Here is a 21,513-nt window from a genome sequence, read left to right on the forward strand (position 1 = left end):
TATTTAGGCACCTAGGCAACAGGCCAGGTACTCTCACTTCCATAGGAGCAATCCAAGAGTTAAACCATTTATTTACGCCCAAGACTGGAAATTTTAGAGCCTGTATTTAAGGCACCCACTTTTTAAAGAGATCTTGGCCGAAGTGTTTCCTTTTCACAGCAAATCTCTCCTATTTCCCTGCCCAGAACCAGCCTGAAAAACTTTAAAACCATGTTACTTAAAATGAAGAGCATCACAGCATGTTTGTGTTTTAAGCCATTGGAGTATGGGGAGCTAATGAAAAAGAGAATTTTAGGGCCGTTTCCCACTAAGGCTGTACTCTGAGTTTGCTCCTGCCTGCTGCAGTCGCTTCTAAGCGGGAAGGACCTTTCTGGGAACGTGGAGCCCACCATCCGTCATACCACTGAAACCACAGAGGAACTGGAGGGGAGTCAGGAGTCCCTCGCCGGCCCTGCAAAAACCAAGAGAGGAGCAAAAGACCCTCTCCATCTAAACTGTCCTCCGTCGATATGTGGGAACTGACCTGGAAAAGCATTCACCTGGGCACAAAGCCATCCTATTGCAATGACGGAAGGCGGTCGGACAGCTCTGAAGTACAGCTTGGGTTGGAAAAGAGATTATGGGTCATGCTTGAGCCTGGAAGGAAGAGTTTCAGAGCTCTCCTCTGCAGCTGGTCGTCCACGTTCAGCTCTGGTTTTTCGCATGTACTGCCTGAAAATGCTCAGCTGCAGGGAGATGTGCAAAGCTTTGCTGCTGGGATGCCCTAAGGAAAGCAGCCCCCAGACCCATCCCGGCTGCACGTCGAAGCCTGCAGCTGTAGCTGCAAGGGAGGTCAGGAGACAGAGGACAGGGAGCTGGTTGCGCTGCAGCCAGGCTGTACTTTTCCCACCGAGAGGAATGCTGAACGAGACAATAACTCATTATTCTAACAAGGAAAAGTTACAGGGCTCATATCTCACCACCACACTGGCAGCAGTGGGAGTTTGCTGTACGCTCCCAGGCGCGGGATTATAATTAAAGCTGGAATTTGGTCCCCAACTTGTGACCAAAGGGGACACAACCCCATGGCAGATGTGACCGCTCCAACTCACACCTGCCCGCACCAGCACCTTTTCTTACTGTAAACAAGCAGGGAAACATCACCCTGGCAGCCAGGCTCTGGTCCCCACTCGCCCCATCCAGGGACACACTGTGAGCCGATGAACCCAAAGTGCTTTCCCACATTTGTCAGGGGATGGCTGCCATTACAAACAGTACATTCCAAAACTTGGTTTTTTTTTTTTAAAAAATTGCTGAAGCACGGCTTCCCTGACAGGTCACATCCCCGGGTTCACCTCCCTGTTTATAGACACAGTGAGCATCATGGGGTTGGCACATGGACTGTCCCCTCCCGGGGAGGACACAGTGACAGCCTCCCCGTGATGCTATTTTAAATAACCTGTGCTTTTCCCTTTATTTTTTCTGCTATTTTAAATAACAGCCTGTGCGCCACCCCTGCGGTGCCTGTCGCATTTGATGGATTTGACTTTAGGTGACAGCCAGGGATAGATCCCGCCAGTCCCAGCATTCCCGAATCCAAAGGTTGGGCACTTATGGATTTAACCATCTGCCATATCGCAGGTCTCCCATTCCAAACCTTCATCTGGCACAGCTTTAATTTAAGCTTTATTTTTATTTATATATTTATAGCTATTTATTGATCTAATATTGGTATTTTTTACTTATTTTTATATATAAGCCTCACTTAATTTAAACTTGAATTTAACACTGATTTATCATTACTACATACACATCGTCATACTTAAAGCCCGCCTCTGCACCACTAACCAAGAGTTAGTTTCACTGCACAACGTTTTGACCATTTCTAGCAATAAATACCTACAGTATGAATCCAGACAGCTCTACGCGTTCCCATTTATCACTGCCAGCTACCTCATGGAGAAAAAATCTGCTGGGCCAACCAGGGGCATGCGCAAGGGACAACATGCAGCATAGCCTAAAATGAGGAGTTCCCCTGGTATTTTGCTAGCAAGGTTTATACTCTGATGTTTATTTATGGTGCATTAGCAACTGATACAGCCTCTCAGCTGAAATCATTCAGAGAGGCCAAGAGAAGGGCTCCGGGCCAAGCTCAGCTCCTGAAAGCAATCTGTTGGAGACTACCCAAAGCTTGACCATCTGATATCAAAGCGACTTTTTATAGTCTCTCAGTCGTTCATGACGCTATCGTCAGATTACAAAGGATACGGGCAAGTTTTCGGCAGCTGCTTCAAAACAGTGCATGGCTGTGGGACATGGCAAAGGCAGTGGCATCCCTGCGATGCCAGAGCATCCCCACTCCCCTGCAGCTGAGCACGTTTCCCATTGCTAAGCTGCAAATTTCTCCCAAACAGCCGTCTGCTGGATGTACCCTTGTCTCCCGAGACTTTGCAAACCTACTGAAGCCAACTGAGGGCTGCAGGGGAAATTAAAAATAAAGCTGGCTATGCTAAAAAGCAGAGAGCAGAAAAGCAGCAGAAGAGCAACAGTGGTTTTTACCTCCCACCCCAGAATTAGAGAAAAAGTGAGAAGCAACTTTGCACGTTTCAATCTTTCAGTAAACTACTGATGAAAAAAATGTTTGCTGCTGCTTAATAAGCATACAAAGGGTCTTAAAGAGTGTTTTGAATAGAGCTGGGCTTGGCAAACATGGTGTTTAGTTACTGTAACTAAAGCAGAGCCTATCCCAGGATGGAAGGGCTTGCAGATGGTAGGGCTCCAGTTAACTGGAAACGGGGACAAGGAACTGCTCCAGAGCCTCAGCCCCTGTTTTCTGGCTATAACAGGAAGAGAAGAATCCAAAAGTATCCAAGTGGTGCAAAAAACTAAAGTCTTTTATACAGGTTTGGGCTTTTTACGAAGTCCCACTGTACCTGGAGGAGCCCATTTGCTAGAGTTGTTCACCTGGGGTAAAACATCTCCCCAGGGCCCCAAATTCCCACTCAAAATCCTTTGTAAATTATTCCAGCCACATTTTCCAGCTGAAGCCAGGCTGCTCCTGCCAAAGGTCACTTTGAAGGAAAAAGGGTCAGTGAAATGTGGGTGGACCAGGAGAAGTGACCATCTGAACAAGGCTGATGTGTTGACTCTTCAACTGATGGCGTTGGCCAGGGCTGTGTTTGCTTTAAAAGAGACTCCTTGTCTGTACACACAAGACAGATGGCACTGGCAACGTCTACTAGAATTTACTGTAAATGATCCTTTTAGCATTTTATTTCTATTTATTATGCAAGTGTGTGAAAACCCAGCTATCTGGCCCCTTACTGAGCATCTCCAGCATTGCTGGTGACAGCCACCAGCAGAAACCATCTGTGACAGTATGTGGCGTCCTCCATACAGAGGGGAGAGCGCCCACCAAAAACTGGTCCAAAACTATTTTTCAGCTGGATTTGAGCAGGAACCATTTGTATTTTGACATCTCCTCTAGCCCACGCTGAACCAGCTGCAGCTGATCCCTAACATTGCTGAGCTCCATGTCCATGTCCTAGCAGAAGGGCCTCATCAAATGTAGGGGATTTGCAACTCAGAGAGGTGGTAGATGCCCCATCCCTGGAAACATTCCAGGCCAGGTTGGACAGGGCTCTGAGTGACCTGGTGGAGTTGCAGATGTCCCTGCTCATTGCAGGGCGGTTGGGCTAGAGGGCCTGTAAAGGTCCCTTCCCACCCAAACCGTTCTGTGAGTCTATAATTTTATCAAGTGAGGGTAATGCCCTTTGGTGAGAGGAGCACACATACATGCATTTCATGGGAGGCATTTTAAAAACATGACCAGGAAGGTGGCTTTCAACCTCCAAGAGAAATTTTTCCAACTGTTGGGTGAAGCCATTTTACTCTCTACACCATCTTCTTTTCCATTTGCCTGCAAGAGCCTACTCGTGCCTGTGCTGTCTCCTGCTGAAGGCAAACCCTTGGCCTTTTTTCCCTCATGTAATCCCTCATTTCTCATCCAGCCACTGCCCAGCTCCCCCAGCCCAGCTGTGCCCATTTATCTCCCATCCAGAGAAGAACAGCAGAGCTGGGATGAAACCCTCCTTTCTTCACAGGGCACTGCACCAACCACATGCAGAAAACTGGCTTTAAAAAAAACCACACCTGCCTTACAGGGTGTGAAATTCCCAATTTACGCTCTTTTGCGCTAAATTCACCAAGTATATCTTGCAGCTGCTGCACCTTTAACCACCAAGGTGTATTGTGATGGGAAAGCAGTCACGGTCAGAGATGGGACTGAAATTCATGTGTCTCAGTGTGGAAGAAGGGGTGATTTTGCTGCTTTGTCCCAATCCAAGATGCAAAGTCCCCAGATCCTGCCAAGCAGCAGACCAAGGGGTCAGGGGGGCACAGTGATGATTTTTGTTCCCCAAGGGATGGGCACTCACTCCCATGAGAAATCAGATTTGTAGTTTTCTTGCATCACCTACATACACAATACAACATCGACTGGAAGGGCTCTCTGAGCATGTACTGACTTCCCCAAAAATTGAAATTATGGGAAATCACACTAGTTTCACAGTTTTGGTAGACAAGGAAATTAATGCTCCACAGAAGCTCTCTCAGCATCCATTTTCTACCCAATTTCTGGCTCCCTTAAAAGGCTAGAGGGCTTGTTTGCCTGGTTAGCTCTTGAACCATAAAAACTCCGTAATTTTACTTGTAACGCCGACAGCATTTAGGGGAAATCCTCTCTTTAATGCTGATCCAGTTACCCTCCATCAGGAAATGTGTTTTGAAGTGGGATATCTCTGCACTGGATCACCACTGTCTTGAAGCAATGACTCATAAAACTTACAGCCTTTGCTCACCACTACAATGATTCTTGGAAAAATGAGACCTCAAGTCCCATTTCCCTCCCATTTCAGACTTTTAAAAAAAAAAAAAAAAAAAAAAAGTATTTTTCTTTGGAATAAGTGATCCTATGGATCGTGTTTCACAGTGTAAATTTACAGAACTGAATATGTGACTTATCTTCAACATAAATTCACTCGAGATAAATTTTCGCAAAACAGACCAGAGGCAAAAAAAAAAAAAAAAAAAAAAAGGCTTACATAACTTTAGACGAGCCTGGAGATAAGACTGTGCTTGTACCGGACACTGGGCAGTATCTGATGGTGGAGCAGGTCCTCACCCCCTTCGCACAGTTTACTAGGTTTGTACACCTGCCTACATTCAGAACATTTTATTATGGGTTCTTCAGCTGCCCAGGTGCTTAAGTATTTATCTGGGTAAAAGCTAAGTTCCCCACTTGCTGCCCCAGGCCACACAGCTAGGACATCGCATAAAGCCTCCTGAGATGCCCAACGCGTGCCACAAGCACAGACCAAACTGGGGCTGACCCTGGCAGGGGTTTTGCCAGAGCCTTCCCTACGTCAGGGTGGAAAACCCAAGTGCCTATTAACTTGCTGACTTGCTGTCAGAGCAGTGATGTGCAAAACCACCCAAAACCCGAAATCAGCGGGGTTTGCATCAGCTGACAAATCCCATCTGTGCAAGTGGTACCCAGAGCTGAAACCAGGCACCACTGTCTGGGACGGACCCAGAGGAGGAGGAATAGGAGGAAGCAGCCAGTGGTGATGGAGCTGAGAATTATTGCAAGGATGAAAAAAAGGGCCATTGGAGAGACAGAGTCAGCAAATGCTGAATGTTTGCATGTTTTTTTTCTGCAAGTAGGACAAAATCCTGACTCCAGTTATCTGGATGCCTCTCAGAATATAGCCAGCACTTCAAGCCTTGCCCCTGAAGTATGTGAACTGCAGCTAAACTCAAATTAAACTCAATTAAATTAAGCACCACAAACAAGAGAAAAAATACACTTACACCCTCTGCATCAGACCATAAAGAGCAATCGGAATAATCTTAAGGCAGGCAGTGGCACTGGGTTTGTCAGCATCTCCTAATGTCTTCAGGATGAAAGTCTATTTAAAGGGTCGCTGTCAACAGCAGAGTAAGGAAGAAAAAATTCACTGACTCACACGGTGACATGCAACCTGACGCTACTCGACAGGCAGAACAGTGACCGGGTTGGGGAGGGGGGAATAAGGGGAGTATTTTTCCATTTCAGACACTTTGCAATTAAATCTCATTATTTCCCTTACACCAGTTTCTGGTATTCATCTGGATCCTACGCAACAGCTGCGGCTGAATATAGGCAAGCAATAAAAGAGGAAAATAGCGAAATGAAGAAGTTGGCAGCAGTACACTTGGATCTCACCATTTAAAAAGCTGAGTACACTGCAATTTGGCCGACTCTAAATGGTAAGATTTCCTTCCACACCCATCCCCTAGACATATTTAGAAATAGCTGTGCTACTGCCAAACCTCTCTGCTTGTGGCAGGAAAAGGCTGCAAACCCTTCATCTCTATTTCACTGTATCTGTCTCCACACCGGTATGTAAATGCCATCTCCAAGCATCTTCACGACGTTACTGAACTGTACGAGATGCTGGAGTCACTCCCAACTACCTGTCTGAGATGCGCACATGCATCTACCAGGACTCCATTTCAGCTCCATTAGTTTAGGAAAAATGCTACTTTACCAGCGGGGTGTGAAGGAAGAAAGAAGGGTTTGAAGAGGTTTGCAATGGTGAGGAGTAACTCCAGGCAGCTTTGCCTCCTGGAAAGCAACCATGCCGGGGCTGTGGCTCCGTGTGATAACAGGCACTGGCAGAGCCCTGGGGATGCTGCACATCTCAGACTACCAAAGGGTTTCAGTTTTTGGGGAAAAAAAATAAAAGAAAAGAAAGAAAAAAAACCACCAGTGGCTTTTTATAGAAGTTTTTTTGGCAACTGGGTGTGGAAATATTACAAATACTTCAGAAGTCAGAGGACATTCTGTACTGGAGCAGAGACCATTTATAAAGAAAAAAAAAAGGTAGGGTCATATTCGGCATCTAGACTGCTGGATGGTGTCCCCTTCCTCGGGCTGGGCTTGCATCATGCCACTCCCAAATGCCACCATCATCTCATCTCGGGTTGCGTTGGGTGGCTGAAGGCTGAAGGCAGGAAGACTGACTGTCACTTCCCATCAGTCACACAGTCATGGGCACCTCATTATTTTGGGGCAGGAGAGGTGAGGGGAAGCAGCCCATCACCCTTGTGGGACTCTCCGCACCCCACACCTCCTTCCCTTGCCCCACAAGCTCCTTGGGATGGGACCAGCCTTTATGCAAGAAGGGTCCCCATTTCGTGGCACACCTCCCTCCTGGAGAGCTGGGGACTGGAGCAAGAGGGGATAGGGCATGGAAACTGCTGCTGCTCACCACAGGATGCTCTGCAGCCTTTGTTTTCCAAAACAGGTGATTAATTCACATTAAGCTCTTTGAGGATTACTAGGCAGGAGCTGGGTGTGATGCCCTACCAGCCTCTGGGGAAATAAAACCCGCAAAAACCTGAAGGGAATTTCTTCCTCTTCCACAGCCTCAGGGTGGGTAAGGGAGGGAGTAGTCATGAATTTTGGAGTGCTTCCTCCCAGAGCTGCCTCCTCCCAGCTCTGGCACCACATCCCCCTCCCGGCTCCCACCAGCATCATCCAGAACAAACCCTGCTCCTCTGCTCAGGCTGGAAGGTAGCACAGGTCCCAAATCTTCACAGCCAGAAGAGAAGGATGCAACCTTTTATGCCATCACAGCATCTCCTCTCCCTGCAGCTCCACAACACACACTGTTTCTACACGAGAAGTAGCATCGCTGCAGCAGGAAACGCCAAGGCATGGGAAAAAACCATCACACTCACATCTTGTTGTTTGCTTTTCCTCTCCCACATGCCCACACAGCAGCAGCAGATCCTCCTTGGAGTCCCCTACTGCTCCCAGGACACATGGAAAAAAAATTCAGGCAGCAGCAGGAGAAAAGTGATCGCTCTAAGGGAGCGGCTTAAGGGCATGAGCAAGGCGTCTGCTGTCCTGGAATCAAACGAAGCCATCGTGGAGGAAAAGAGGATTTTTCTGTTTGTTATCATGTAGGATGATGGGTTAGTGGGAGCTCTGCAATGGAGCCACATCTCCTGTCTCCCCAAATCCCACTTTGCAATGCGGATATTCCCACCCACACCAGTAAAGCGTTGATTGCGGCCCCATCAAACTGCATTTGTGTATTTGACAGGACTGTCCGCTGGGCAGAAATATTTCCCCAGCGGGATGACGAGAGGAGGGGGGCACGCCATCCCAGCCTCCACATCCTGCTGTCAGGCAGGCAGGCAGCACAAACCCGTGCTGCTCAAAAAAAAAAAAAAAAAAAAAAAAGGTGAAGTTTTACTTTCTCTTTCTCTGGTTTTTAGTTGCAGATCAAAGCTGGCCCTTCAAGCCCTCACTGCCTGCCAGCAGCTGCTCCCGGGCAGGCTTCCAGGCCACCCTTCGGGTGAGGGCTGCCCGTCTCATCCACCACCCTGCTCTTCTCCTCCTGCCCACTCCTGCCTGTGCTACCACAGGCAGGGTCAACTCGTGCTGTTAACCCTCCCGACTGTGCCTGTGGGAACTGAGGGGCTGCAATCCAGGGACTGGGAATGAGATTGTGTTTTTTTCCGGCTTCGCACGACCTCCAAGAAAGCGAGGGATGTGCGAGTGGCTCCAGCATCTTCCCACAGCCACCTCCGAGCTGCCCCCCGGGAGCCGCAGCCTGACCGGTGTCGAGAGCTGCCCTTTGCAGTAACTTCACTCTGCCCAAGAATAGAGACTTTTCTTTAAAAAGCAACTGTACGCTGCAATGGTGACACCTCTGGGTACAATATAAAGGGAATATAAGGCACAACCCTAAATAATCCACTCAAGTGTGTTCCTGCCTGTGTATAGAGGATTTTATAAATGCAACCAGCTAGAGTCCCGGCAACATGAGGAATTACTTAAATTACTCATTAATCATGCCATACGCTAAAATTACTGAAGTGTGTAATTAAATGCTCCAGGGGCAAAGACAGCAAACACTTACAGCCAAAATACGAGCAACTCACAAGCACAGTTTTGTCGGCTGGACGTTGGCCACACTGGACCCTAACTTTAGAACTCCGGGGATGTGCAGAGACCAAAACTATGCTGTTAGAGCAGGGACTACTTCTTTCCCCTTGTGCCTTGAAATATCTACTCAGTTTTCCTTGGGGAGACAATGAGCATGATTAATACACGTTACGAGTGCTCTCTGCACCAGCCTGTGCAGAGATGCTGCAGAGGGCAGGGGAATATAAATGGAGAAAAATGGGGCAGCCTAAACACTAATCTGGGGGGGGATGGGACCAGAAAAGGGAAACAGGTAGGTTGGGAAAGTATTAGAGCACGGTCTGTACGACCCTGAGAAAGGGTTACGTTGGAAAAAAAGGAAAATGCAAGCTCCCCAAGCCAGGATGACCCCACCATCCTACAGCTGCTCTCATTTTTGGCAAGCTGCCACAGGCACCGAGGTGCAGGCAGATATCTCCCATGCCTTCCAGGAATGAAATGTCCTGTGCAAATTCAGCATGACACCCTCGGGATGATTTTGCATGGTAGAAAGCAGCAGCCCCTCTTGCCCAGCAAGCGTGTGACCTCCCAGCCGAGATTAGCTCCTGCCTCCATCGTCTATGCTCAGCACCAGGACCCCGCACTTGAGGACATGTCTGACCTATGGCACAGCACCAAGGTCACATGCAGAGGAAGAAAGGGCAGGCAGTGATGGGCATGTGCATGGAGTGGGTTGGTGTTTGCCCCGAGGAGCTTTTGGATCATACATACACATGAACTGAGAACTTCCTGGGGCAAGCACCAAACCACATATGTATCTCTTTCCACTGTGAAGCTCCTCCCTGAACCACAGAGGCATTTGGACACCTATATTTTTTATATATATTTAAAAAAAAAAAAAAAAAAAAAAAAAAAAGCAGTATTTGAACACATATTTAAAGATATAGAAAATATACATCTGTATATTATATCTAATATATATGGTATGTTAGATATTACATCTTTCACATGTACCTAAAAATTAAAAATAAAAATATAGGTGTCCAAATACCTCTGCGGTCCAGGAAAGAGCATCCCAGCCCCTCCAGCTCCAGCACTGCCGCCTCCCCGCATCCTGATCCCCCCTTCCCTCAAGCCAATAAAAAGCTGATGTGGCCATCTTCCCCATAGCTCTGCTGAACATCTGGCTCCCAGTAAACATAAAGACAAGGGCTAAGCAAGATTTAATCGCTGTATTCGGCCACATACTTTCCATCTGTCCTCAAACAGCTTGGGCTGGTAAGAGTCACTAACAGGAGAGTGAAGTTTCCAGCAAAAATCCTGCTTTCCCCAAAGCTGGGAACATTTATTTCAGTATGGATGCCATGGAAGGGAAGTCAGAACGATCTCCAACAGATGTGTCCTGCCTGCCTGCTGCAGGGAGCCCCTACCACAGCTGGGCTGCAGCTATCCGAGCGGCTTTTTCCCCCTCCACATCTTTAAATATTAGCATTATTCTGCTGGTTTGTTCATAAATACACTGAGGGACCTGGAATTGAATAAATAGCTGCTTCAGGCCCATGTAAGGTTCTGATTGCTCAGTGGTCTCAGTGAAAGATCTCTTGTTATGTGATTAACTGTATCAGAATTTCCTGACATGACTCACTGCTAGAAAGATTCGTCAGCAACCAAGCAGATGCTTGTGACCTCTCTTGTCTAGCATGACAGTAAAAATGGCAGTGGGAGACCGGGGGGAGGGAAGCAAAATCGACTCAGAAATAACGCTGGCTAAGCCTTTTCTATTTTAAGGAGAAATTGCCCAATATTTATATTTTTAAAAAGACCCAGGAAAGAAATAGCAAAGATTTGTAATCAGCTATATATACCAACCTAACCACAGATGCACTGGTGGCCACACCGTAACACTGCACGTACAGCTGAGCTCTTCCTGCCTCACGAAACAACTGGGTCAGCCAAGAGTAACCCTAGCTGCTGCTTTTTGAGAGCAGAAATAGATTTACTATGTCTGAGGTCAGGTTGCAGGCTCCTTTCGGAGGTGAGCAACCAGGAAGGATATCAGTATGGAGCCTGTGCTGAGCACTTATCCGAGTTCCTTGGAGCAGAGTTATCTCCTGGGTGGGTTTTTTTTCGGGAGTGGAGAAAGAAGCACTGGGTTTTGGAATGAGAAATTTGTGAAGAGAGTAAAAAGTGATGCACAAAAGCAGCAGCCTGACAAAAGCCCTGTGTATCTGGTAGAAAATGATCCACCCTTTCTTCTGGGGCTTCTTCTCAATGTGGGAAAGGAGCATGGAGTTGAGGAGGAGAGAGGGAGACTCGGTTCCTTCCCTCCACCAGACAGTTTTACAGTGAAGCATCATCACTTAATCTCTAATATGATTTTCCACTGGAAAGAACCCACGGAGCTGGCAGCTTTCCTACTTCAGAGTTTGTTTTTCATCTAGCACATAAATTTGCTGAAAAAAATTACGACCCAACACCAGCAGCTTTAACATAAAGCAGGGCTGCTACTGCCTCGCCTAAGACAAAACCGAGAACAGTCTTGCTGCAGAACAGAATTCAGCACAGAATATGTATTTCTTCTTATGTTTCCGGTACAATTGGTCTCATTATTTAAGTATCTGCACATAAAAGGTTAGGTTCACAAGGGAAAGAGAGCGGACATCCAGGCTGCTTGGTGCCCAAGTGACTGTTGGCTGTCTGAAGCTGGAAAATACGCGCGATTTAGTAAGTTTATGAGACAGCACGTGCACTGAAGCAGAGGCAGGAGCCAAAGCAAACGACAACCTCCCCACCGGTGGCTTTCGGCACTCGCTACTTACTGAACGTTTTGCAGATGTCAGAAACTGCCTTGAAGACCCTGTCTGAGAAGTTGACTTTCACCTTGACGTACTTCATGTTGGGCAGCTGCAGGCGAAGCAGCTTGTGCTGAGGTGTGAACTGGAGCTTGGCATCAGCCTGTATCCCGTATTTGTCCAACGTCCAGTGTGTTTTAAGGAGCCAAGTTTTCTTCTTTTCCCACCACAGCGCGTGATCCGACCAGTCTTTCTTAACATCTAGAACAAAGAAACCATTTTACCAGTTAAAACTAGGACCAGAATTAGCCTTCAAAAGACAAAAGCTGAAGTTGAAATGCATTTAAGTGAAGAGCAACTATCAATCCAAAAACACTGACGGCCCTCTTCAGATACAAATAACTGCTTGTACTCAGTAGCATCCAGAAGCCACCTCGGAAAGTACGGAAGAACCCAAGAGGAGTAAGAATGAGACACAATGTGTACGTGGATTGCTCAGCCCGGCGGTGATGAAGCTGGAGTGTGAAACCAAGGGGGTCATGAATGACCTGACACCTTCCCCAGGAGGGATTTTGCACAGATTTTCAGGTTAACTCTCAATTCTTGAGTTTCCTCTTCCTCACCATATCAGACACCTGCACTACACAAAGACAAGTGCAGCCACCTCAGCACACACAGAAAGCAGAACTAGAATGAGGTTTGCAAGAAGAATTAAATAGAAACACTGTGTCTCCTCCAGGTCTTTCAGTATCTAGAAAAAACCCCAGGAAGATTCCCAAATCAAATGGAAAGTTACTTCCCAAAGGAAAACCAGTGCAAAACCCAACAGCCACGTCTCCTTCCAGCAGGGGTGTAACCATCGGGGCTTTGAAGGTCATGTCCAAAATGGGAAGCATTTGGGGAACCAAAGCACAGTCGTAACTACAAAAGACAGCTACCGCGCAGTATTTTCCCCAATACATGGAATATTTTTTGCTAATACTTGCCCTGCTCTCCCCACAGCCCCCTAGCATTCCCACAGAGCATCTTCCACTCTGACAACCACTGGCCAGTGTTAACTGTGCAATGTTCCCCCACCACACAGGAGAAAGGAAAGGACAGGGGAAGGGAATGGTTCAGGTGTTGCAGCTACATTTTGCAAAGCTCTGTTTAGCCTAAACCCTCTGTCTCCAAAAATACAGACTGGAGGGTGTGTGTGTGTGGGGGGTGTCAGCACCGATGCCGACAGCCAAAGCTCTCATTTCAAATGAAAATCCAAAGTTTCCGCAGATTGTCATCTGGGCAAGCACACAAGGACCTCAAGAGGCTGCAGGACAAGCTGCAGGGACATTTCTATACTTGATACTGCAAGTGATAGAGTTACCAATAAGTTTTGAGCTTATGGACTTTGTATGAAGATTATTTTAATTTTCATAATAAAAAAGAAGCTTGAAAGCAAACCAGTGATACAATAATTCAGTTTTCAGCTCCAGATCCTCTTGTGATCCTCTATTCCTACCATAAAACATCAGTTTCACCCAAATTAAAACTGCCACCTGACGTTTATCACAACAGCTCCTTTCTCCACCCCTCAGCAGCAATGCTCGTGCATCCCAAGGCACCAGCCAGAAAGCCAAGGGCAAACACAGCCGAGTCCAGGGGGCACAGCCCCAGGAGACCCACCATCAAACAGGCTGAAGGTATTGAGGAATGTACTCCAGAACCAACATCATGATTATCCCCACGAGCCACGTCTGAACTTAATCAAGATGAGAAAGATGAGAACAGTGTGACAAATGAACTTTTTTCTGTCCCTATCTGAAAATGGGATCTCGAGCTCCGGGTTACTGAGAAAACCCAGCAGAAACTTTTTTTTTTTCTTTGAACTCCTGGTCTAATGGCATAATCACGCAGCCAGAAAGTGGAAATGTTCAGCTAGACTTTTCAACAGCTTTGTACAATCAAATTAAACAAAACCAAATATAGAAAAGCATGCAAGCTTGCACAAGCCTTGGCTACTCTCAAAAAAATCTGAGAAATCATTACAATGGACTCTAGTAATGAAGTCCAACTTCTGCCCTACTGAAAGCTGAACAAATTGGCACCGAAAGTCTTGGGAGGAAGAAAAAGGCATTTTGAATCACTAACATTTTTGCCTAACAGAAGGGGATTTGGGTTTACGCTGCAGATTAACCTTTCAGGCCATGGCACAAATATGCACAGCATCGTCTTCTGGCCAGAGAGCAATTAACACTTTGAATTAACAGTGAGATGCTGGCTATAGCCAGAAAGGTAAAGGTCTGTGGCGTGGCTGCCCCACAGGGTAGTTACATATAAAAGAACTTGGCAAATGTTTAGCAGCTGATTTGTGGGGTTGAGTTTAACATGTTGACAAGAAACCTTCAGTGCTTTGCAAGGCAGTGGGTGCAACCCAGGGCTCAGAGCAATTCTTGCATGCCAGGGAATGCCAATTGCCTGGTTAAATCTGATCAAAGGTTTATAAATCTTCACCAGGGTCCCAATTCACAAGTTACTGATTTGTCGGGGTTACAGCTTTACGACAAGGCTTATTATTTCAGCTCAGTCTTTTCCGATTTACTACTGTCAGTCACAGGACTGGCTGTTTCTTATTTATCAGACCCCAGTTAAGTCACCGAGCACTGCAAGCTCATTTTAGAGATCCCAGACCTCAAATTCAAAAGGTTACTACAGGTCCAAAGCCATGCTGCAAATCTCAGTGGAGGTGTCTGCAGATCAAGAAGCTTCTCTGAGCTGTGAAATGCAACTTGCACATCCCTGAGCTGCTCTTTCCAGCCATGAAGTGCACCAGCCTTACAGTGATGCTGTTAGGCAAAGCAGAAATGGTCAAAGCCGGCAAGCATTCATCAGCATCTCAATCAAAGTAAACAACAAAAGAAACACGCTTGTTCAGTGGGATGGGAACATCCACCCATATTAGTCTAAATCAGGCTGATTCCTGCCTATGGCACAGCACAGGAAGAGGAACGCCAGGATTTAGATGTCCTTAGTACAATAAAAAAGCATCTTCCCACCATGGTCATCTCGAGCAAAGGAAAGCACAGAGGGATCCCTGGAAACGAGCTGCACACACCTGCTAGGGTCACAGCAAAGCATTGCCACAGATGTTCTGCTTCCAAGCAAGGAACCTGCCAGGTGACGCTGAGGAGACGTGGAGGATGGAGCTGTCAGCATCAGCTGGAGCATGGGCTGGGGACAGGGAGCTCCAGGAGCCCAACCCCAACAGCAGGACCCACGGGAAAGGGAAGCACAGGGCTTCCTTCCCGGCATCAAAAATAAACCTCGCTCCCCGCTTCCTCCACCCCCACACACAGCCTGACCTGAAACCTCAGCTGCTGGGAGCCCAGGAGGGCTGGGGAACCCAGATGTGATTTTTTTTTTCTGAGGAAGAACTTGGTTTTGCATTTGCCTCCCAAAACCTCACCAAGAGGCAGACAGGCAGACGGGTGATGCCGAGGACATTTTGTACAGCAAAACCCACGAAGCAAGCTCGCTGTTCACCTTGAAAAGCTGTTCAGACTGTCCTGCAAATGCAAGAGGCATCTTAAATCATCCAGACAGCTGCAGAGACCTCTGCGAGGACAGAACATTGAGAGACGAGGTGAAGGGCTGCTCAATAAAGTGTTTTAAACTTCAAACATCCATAGCTTTGAATTCATGCCAGTGCCTCGCCACAGTCACATCACACCAGCTTGTCCAGCATTAATTACAGTTGCAGATTTTCATTCCCACAGCTACCACTAAATTCACATCTAGAATTAAAGTAGCAGAAAGTAAGTCTTAATTGAGATGCACACAAAGTGTATTTTGATTCTGGGCCTGCTCTTGCACAGATACACACACACACACTTACCACTTCAGCAAGAAAGCTGAATTTCCTTGAGGCAGCCGCACCCACTCTGCCTGATGGCCCATTTATCCCAGAGGCCCGCTGCTCCAAACACTTTCCCTTTGCCGATCTGTGGCTTTTTAAAGTCCCTTTTCTGCTCCTTTTCTGCAGCAGCTATTGAACCTCCTTTCTTCAGCAGCATTACTGTCACTTGGCAGGCTCTCTGGGCAAGCTTACGACTCACTAGCAGTAGTATACAAGCCTCCAGCGTTACATAAACACTGTATTTGCCTTGTTATTTCGGGATATCCCCTATTGCAGACGGGCTCTCCTTCCATGCACCGCTCAGGACAATAGAGCCCTGATACGACCAAACAAACCTCTTTTCTTCCTCCCCACCCCAGCACACGGTTAAACTCCACTAGGCTGATATTTGGAGAGCTGGAAACTCCAGCACTGGCGGTCCCTACCTCTGGGCAAGGCTACCCTGGGGTAGCACCAGTTGCCCTTTCACACACACATCCCTGATTAAATCCACGGGACAGCAAAGAGCCCACGAATACCTCCACCACCCTAACACTGAAGGCAGATTATAAAAAGCTCCTGCATAAGCTTCAGTAGGTACATAGGGAACTTCTGCAAGCCTGTCTGGTTTACAATGTGCATTTTTGTTTGAGTTTTAGAAACAAAGATCTGCAGCTGAAGCTGGCTTCCCTACAATTCTCTTCACTTTAGGAGGGGCAGCGGATGCAGCCACAGCAGAGGTTTCAGTTCATTTCTTAATTATAAGTGATGGCTTTTAGAGCAATAGATTCAAATCTTCAGCCTTCCCACGGGAGCAATCCGAAAGGACCATCTTCCTCCGGTACAAAACATGCAGAACCAAAGCCCATCCATCCCACTGGTTGTTTTTCTATAGGAGCAGAATTACACAGCAGCCCTCCCCAGTCCTGGCTCTTCCCCAGCAGTGACTGTGCACCAGGGGTGGCGTTAACGATGATTAGTCCTGCTCTCGTCTAGTCACGCTTGGGAAGTCAAGGTAGCAAAATGCCTTTTTGCCAGCCACACAATACCTCAAACTGCTCCACACATACATATATGTAAAAAATACATTATGCATATAAATATACATATATACACACTTACATAACGTATATACACATATAAAATATACACATACATAATTATATACACACATAAAATATATGCATATAAAAATATGTCCTTGCACTGTATCTTACATATACAGCATTTATGTGTGTATGTGTGTGTGTGTGTATGACATATATACATAAATGCTGTATATGTAAGATACAGTGCAAGGACCGAAAGCAACTCAGAAGCCAAGCCTTTCCTCTTGCAAAAAGTGGTTTTTGTACTTGGCAACCTACCAACAAAAAACACCTCAATGTTCCAGCTTTTTAGTGAGTTTGGTGCAGATGGGCTGAAATGGCTCGAGAGTTTTTATAAGGATGGAAGAAAAAAAAAAAAAAGATGGAAGAAAAAAAAAAGGGGGGTTGCATTTTTTTAAATGAATATGCAATACACGTTTTATTGAAAAAAATACAGATGTGGACAGCTTGTTTAAAACCCTGACTGCAGGCAGCAGACAGGTCGAGAGGCAGCTGGGTGTTTAAAGTACCTTTAAGCTCAAATACCTGCTGATAACGCATTAATCCAGCACTCGCAACCCCCAAGGAGCGGCCAGGGGCTCTCCAAACCAGAGGCTGGGTGTTGGCTGGTTACACACCCCTCTTGGGAATCGGGAATCGGTGGGGAAGAAAAATTCCTTCAAAGGAAAAGAGACCTCCAGCAATAAATAGTTGGGGAGTGCCTTGTGTGCCCTGGGCAAGCTCGAAGGGAGGGGATGCACCCTCTGCTCCACCCTCCTGTCTCCTCAGGATGCACTGCACAGCCACTGTTCATTGAAAGTAAGGCAGAAATATTTAAAAACTTGAAAAGGAAAGCAATTTAAGACTACAAGTAAAAAAAGAGGGGAAAAAAAACCCCAAAACAAAACCCCACAAAAAATAATTGCGCATAACCATGTGGTTGCTTTGGCATTTTTTCCTTCTCCACGTATTATCAAGTGGCATGTGTCAATAAGGTCTGAAGGCATTATCTTCACATCACTAAAAAAATCAGAGAATATTGCAAATGTTCCTGAAACATTCAGAAGTACCCAAAAATGGCTAATCCAGTGCATGGAGCAGGACAGAGGCACTAGGGTAGGGCAAGAATAAAGAAGCATTTTACAGCCAGAAGCACTGCTTAAGGTCCTGCTCCAGCCAGCAGCCGCTTTCATGGTCATTAATATTATTTACTTTTCAGAAACTACTGATAGAACCATTAAATACTGCTGTGTTTCCTTCCCCCACCTACAAATGCTGGTGCAGGGATCAGCTTCTGCATCTCAGTGGAAGGGATCCAGACGCACATGGTTTCCTGGGGACGGCTGCAGGATCACCGCTTGCTTTTGGAACACCCTCCCAGCCACTGCCGGGATTGGGATTTGATGGGAGAGATGTGCCCAAGCTGCCCTGCGACCCTACAATGCAGCGAGTGGACCAGTTTATTTTGAGCTAACACCGTTGTGGTCAAAAATAAGGCAAAAAACCCAAACCCAAATTTTAAAATATATATATTTATGTATACACATAGCTGTGTGTTTGTATATTTATATTTTATGTGTGTATACACACACACACACACGTATCTATACAGCTGAACACAGTGTTCTCTACGTGGAGGGATGGGACATAGCCTCCTCATACTGACCTCTTTAAACCCAGATTCCTTTAAACATGCCAAGGCCACTCCTTCCAGGACAATTATGGAAAAAAAAACAAAACCCCAACATTAAAAACGGAGCTGTTTTCATTTATCTTGAGCCCAACAGAAATGCTGATGTGTTCTGCTGGGTGACACAGCTGCTGTCATGGGGCAGAATCTATTTTTTAGTGCAGGTTTAAGTCTTTTGGGGTATGGTGTGTACTAGAGTAGCCTTCCCTCCACCCCCCAACAGGGATTTAATTACAGAGCAAAGTTCAAAATGGAACAAAAATCATTCCAGCCTCTGGTTATGATGCTTGAAAAAGTATACTTTGAAACACAGAGATACAGATCCTATAAAATTATTATCAGACTGTTGTAATAAAGCTGTAGCTTCGACAATCTGATGCTCTTGGTACTAATGATACCTAACAGGGGGTTTTAATCGCATGCCCCACACATATTTGACACATGCTATGAAAAATATGGTATACAGCAGCCAATCTGCAGCAACCACCTGCAGAAGGGCTTTTATCCATGGGTAAATATAAAGTGGTACCTCAAATTCTCCTCTATTTACATCTGTCAATGGCAACTATCACCATTATTTTATCCTACTTTGTTTTCAGGAGAAAACACGTTCAGGAAAACATCTGCACACCCCCACAGAGGTGTCCAAAACAGGGTGGACCTGTGCTGGAATTTAAATTTAAGAAGAACATTTCTTGCATGAAAAGGTTTGACTTATTAATAAAATAATTAAAAAAAAGGGACAAAAGCAGCCTTGTTCCCAATGCTGTGATTCCTGTGAGCGTGACCCAGTGCAGGAGGCCTCCCTCTCGTCCTGGCGTGCCAAGGGACACGCTCATGGTTCACCGCCACAAAATCCTGACGTCAAAGCACGCCATGTAGTTGCAGAGAGTCATTCAAGAGCAATGAAAAAACGAAAAGAGGTAGGAAAAAAAAAGCAAAGCAGCCTATGGAGGACACTGAGAACATCAGGACGCAACGCTGAATGCAGATGTTCAATGTGTCCTAGCTCTGAAAAATTATGGAGTGTCTTCTGTTAATGAGGGAACATGCTACTGCACTGCTGGAAAATGAAGTGTCCTTTTATTTGATTTATAAGTGAGGTTTACAAGGGTAAGCCCATGTCTCGATGGGGCAGGGATGGTAACTGAAGCACCAAAAAAGTGACCAAAAAACGCAGCAGTCAATCTTTTTGTTGCTCAAAACCCTCACCCTGCCCTGAAGAGCTCACCCCCTACACAGGCCAGCAACGAGGCACTGAAATTTTACAACTGGTTTGTTTTATAACCCGTGTGCAGAGCAGGGACATTTTATGAGCCCACAGCATCAATGAGCATCAAAAGCATGAGGCTGGTCCTTCAAACCCAAATGCCCTCCCGAAATACTGCTCCTGACACCACCGGGCTTTGCTTCTCCGCACTTGAGCTGATCCACCCGCGGGATACTGAGCCTTCAAGCACCTCTGTCAGAGCCAGGTCCGCACGCCGGCTTCAGAGAGAAGAGCAAATCGCGACAAGCCTGAAAGTTACTTTTTTTGTAAAGTCAACTCTAGGAAGGAAGCTCTTTTCAGTGTTAATAGGATCACTCAACTAGCACTTGGAAATTTAATTCATTAAGATGCCAGAGCAGTATCTACTACTTGCACTACTAGTACTGAAACATAAATACCTCCTCCTCCCCGGGCTGAAATTATTTATCTCGTGCTGGCCACACAAGCAAGCTCCTTTGCCCTGAACGGATGCCACTCGCCTGCAGAAAGAACAGCAAAACCTCCTTTAAATTTGCTTTACGGCTCTGATGCTATCCCACAAATACAAAAGGCACTGGCAATCTGTACCACAAGCTGTGAACTGAGCATATGGTGTTTGCCCTGGTGGTACTTAGCATACTTTTATTATAGTTTTATGCATAAATTTCTTATCTATAGATACATAATTAAAAAAAAAAAAGATAAACCCTATTCTACTTTTTAGCATCTACTGCAGCAGGGGGTCTCTGGGTTTCTCTGAGCTGCTCACTTGTGAGCACAGCCATACCCAACCCCGTTTAAATCCCTGAGCAGGGAGAGTTGTTTTGCAGCGATGCTGAACCCAGCTGAAACATCAGAAAACCCTCCAGAGGAGCTGAAAGCTGGGGCCACCTTAGCTCCCCAACACGGCCACACTAACAAGCATCAGTTGGCTTAGGAAGGTCTTTGCAAGGACTGTGCAGACTTGATGTAAACCCTTGCACCAGCACCTCAGAGCAATTTGGCTTGCTCATTTTCCTATAGGAAGGAATAAAGGAGAGCAAGGTGGATTATTGGGCTTTTTTAATTCTATTTTTTTTTAAACAGGATCTTTACAGCCTGATTCTGCTGAGTGTTTCCCCCTCACTTATCAAGCACCCCTCCAGAGGAGGCTTTCACTGGCTGCTCCCTGCCTCCCATAGAATCACGAGAAATCGGAGAAAACTCAATTAAGGATTGTGGTTTCCATGATTCATCCAGCACAAAATAGGAAGCATCAGACAGAAACACAGCAGCAGAGGAAGGAAGGAAGGAAAACCACTTCTCCAGGGAGCACTCAACTGCCTTGACTACCAGCCTGGGTGCTCCGTCACCCTCCCGCCATGTATCACGCTTCCCTCACCAAAAAGGAAAAGTGCCCCAGGGTGACGGTACCAGCAGCCTGCAATCCTGACTCATCCCCACTGAACTTGCAACACAGAGGGGAGCTGGTCCAAAAAGATGGGGATGCCAAAAAGACATCATATCAAATAACGGAGCCAGAGGACATTGATGCATAAGGCAGATAAAGGAGGACTGGCAACTTGAATTCCCAACCTCTCATCTGAACCTTCAGTCTCACCAGGCAATTCCACAAGGGAGCCTAATGATCATCACTCTGATAAAAGCTCGGCCCCCTGGGAAGGTCTGCCAGGGTCAAGATACCATGGGCAGCCGCACCCCACACCAAACCTGTGAGTCAGTGCTGGTCCCTCTCCTGCAGACCCGGTGGGATCCACCAAACCGTCCCGGTTTCGCCCAAATTGCATCCCCGCAGGCAGAGAATAAGCGAAAAGCGTCTCACCCCTCTGTGGCAGCAACCAGCAGCCAAAAGCACTTCATATGC

At 46.5% G+C, this 21,513-nt stretch overlaps 1 protein-coding gene across 4 annotated transcripts in view; it reads right to left on the reverse strand.

Moving 5' to 3' along the window:
- FERMT2 (FERM domain containing kindlin 2) overlaps window positions 1–21,513 on the reverse strand; it is a 52,043-nt gene that overhangs the window by 20,370 nt on the left and 10,160 nt on the right. For all 4 annotated transcript variants that reach the window (XM_027794632.2, XM_027794633.2, XM_055807771.1 and 1 more), the window contains exon 2: window positions 11,779–12,012. In XM_027794632.2, the coding sequence (XP_027650433.2) occupies window positions 11,779–12,012 (234 nt within the window). The remainder of the gene's footprint in view (window positions 1–11,778; window positions 12,013–21,513) is intronic.

Source organism: Falco peregrinus, chromosome 1 (genome assembly GCF_023634155.1).
Source record: "Falco peregrinus isolate bFalPer1 chromosome 1, bFalPer1.pri, whole genome shotgun sequence".
NCBI classification, from domain to species: Eukaryota; Metazoa; Chordata; class Aves; order Falconiformes; family Falconidae; genus Falco; species Falco peregrinus.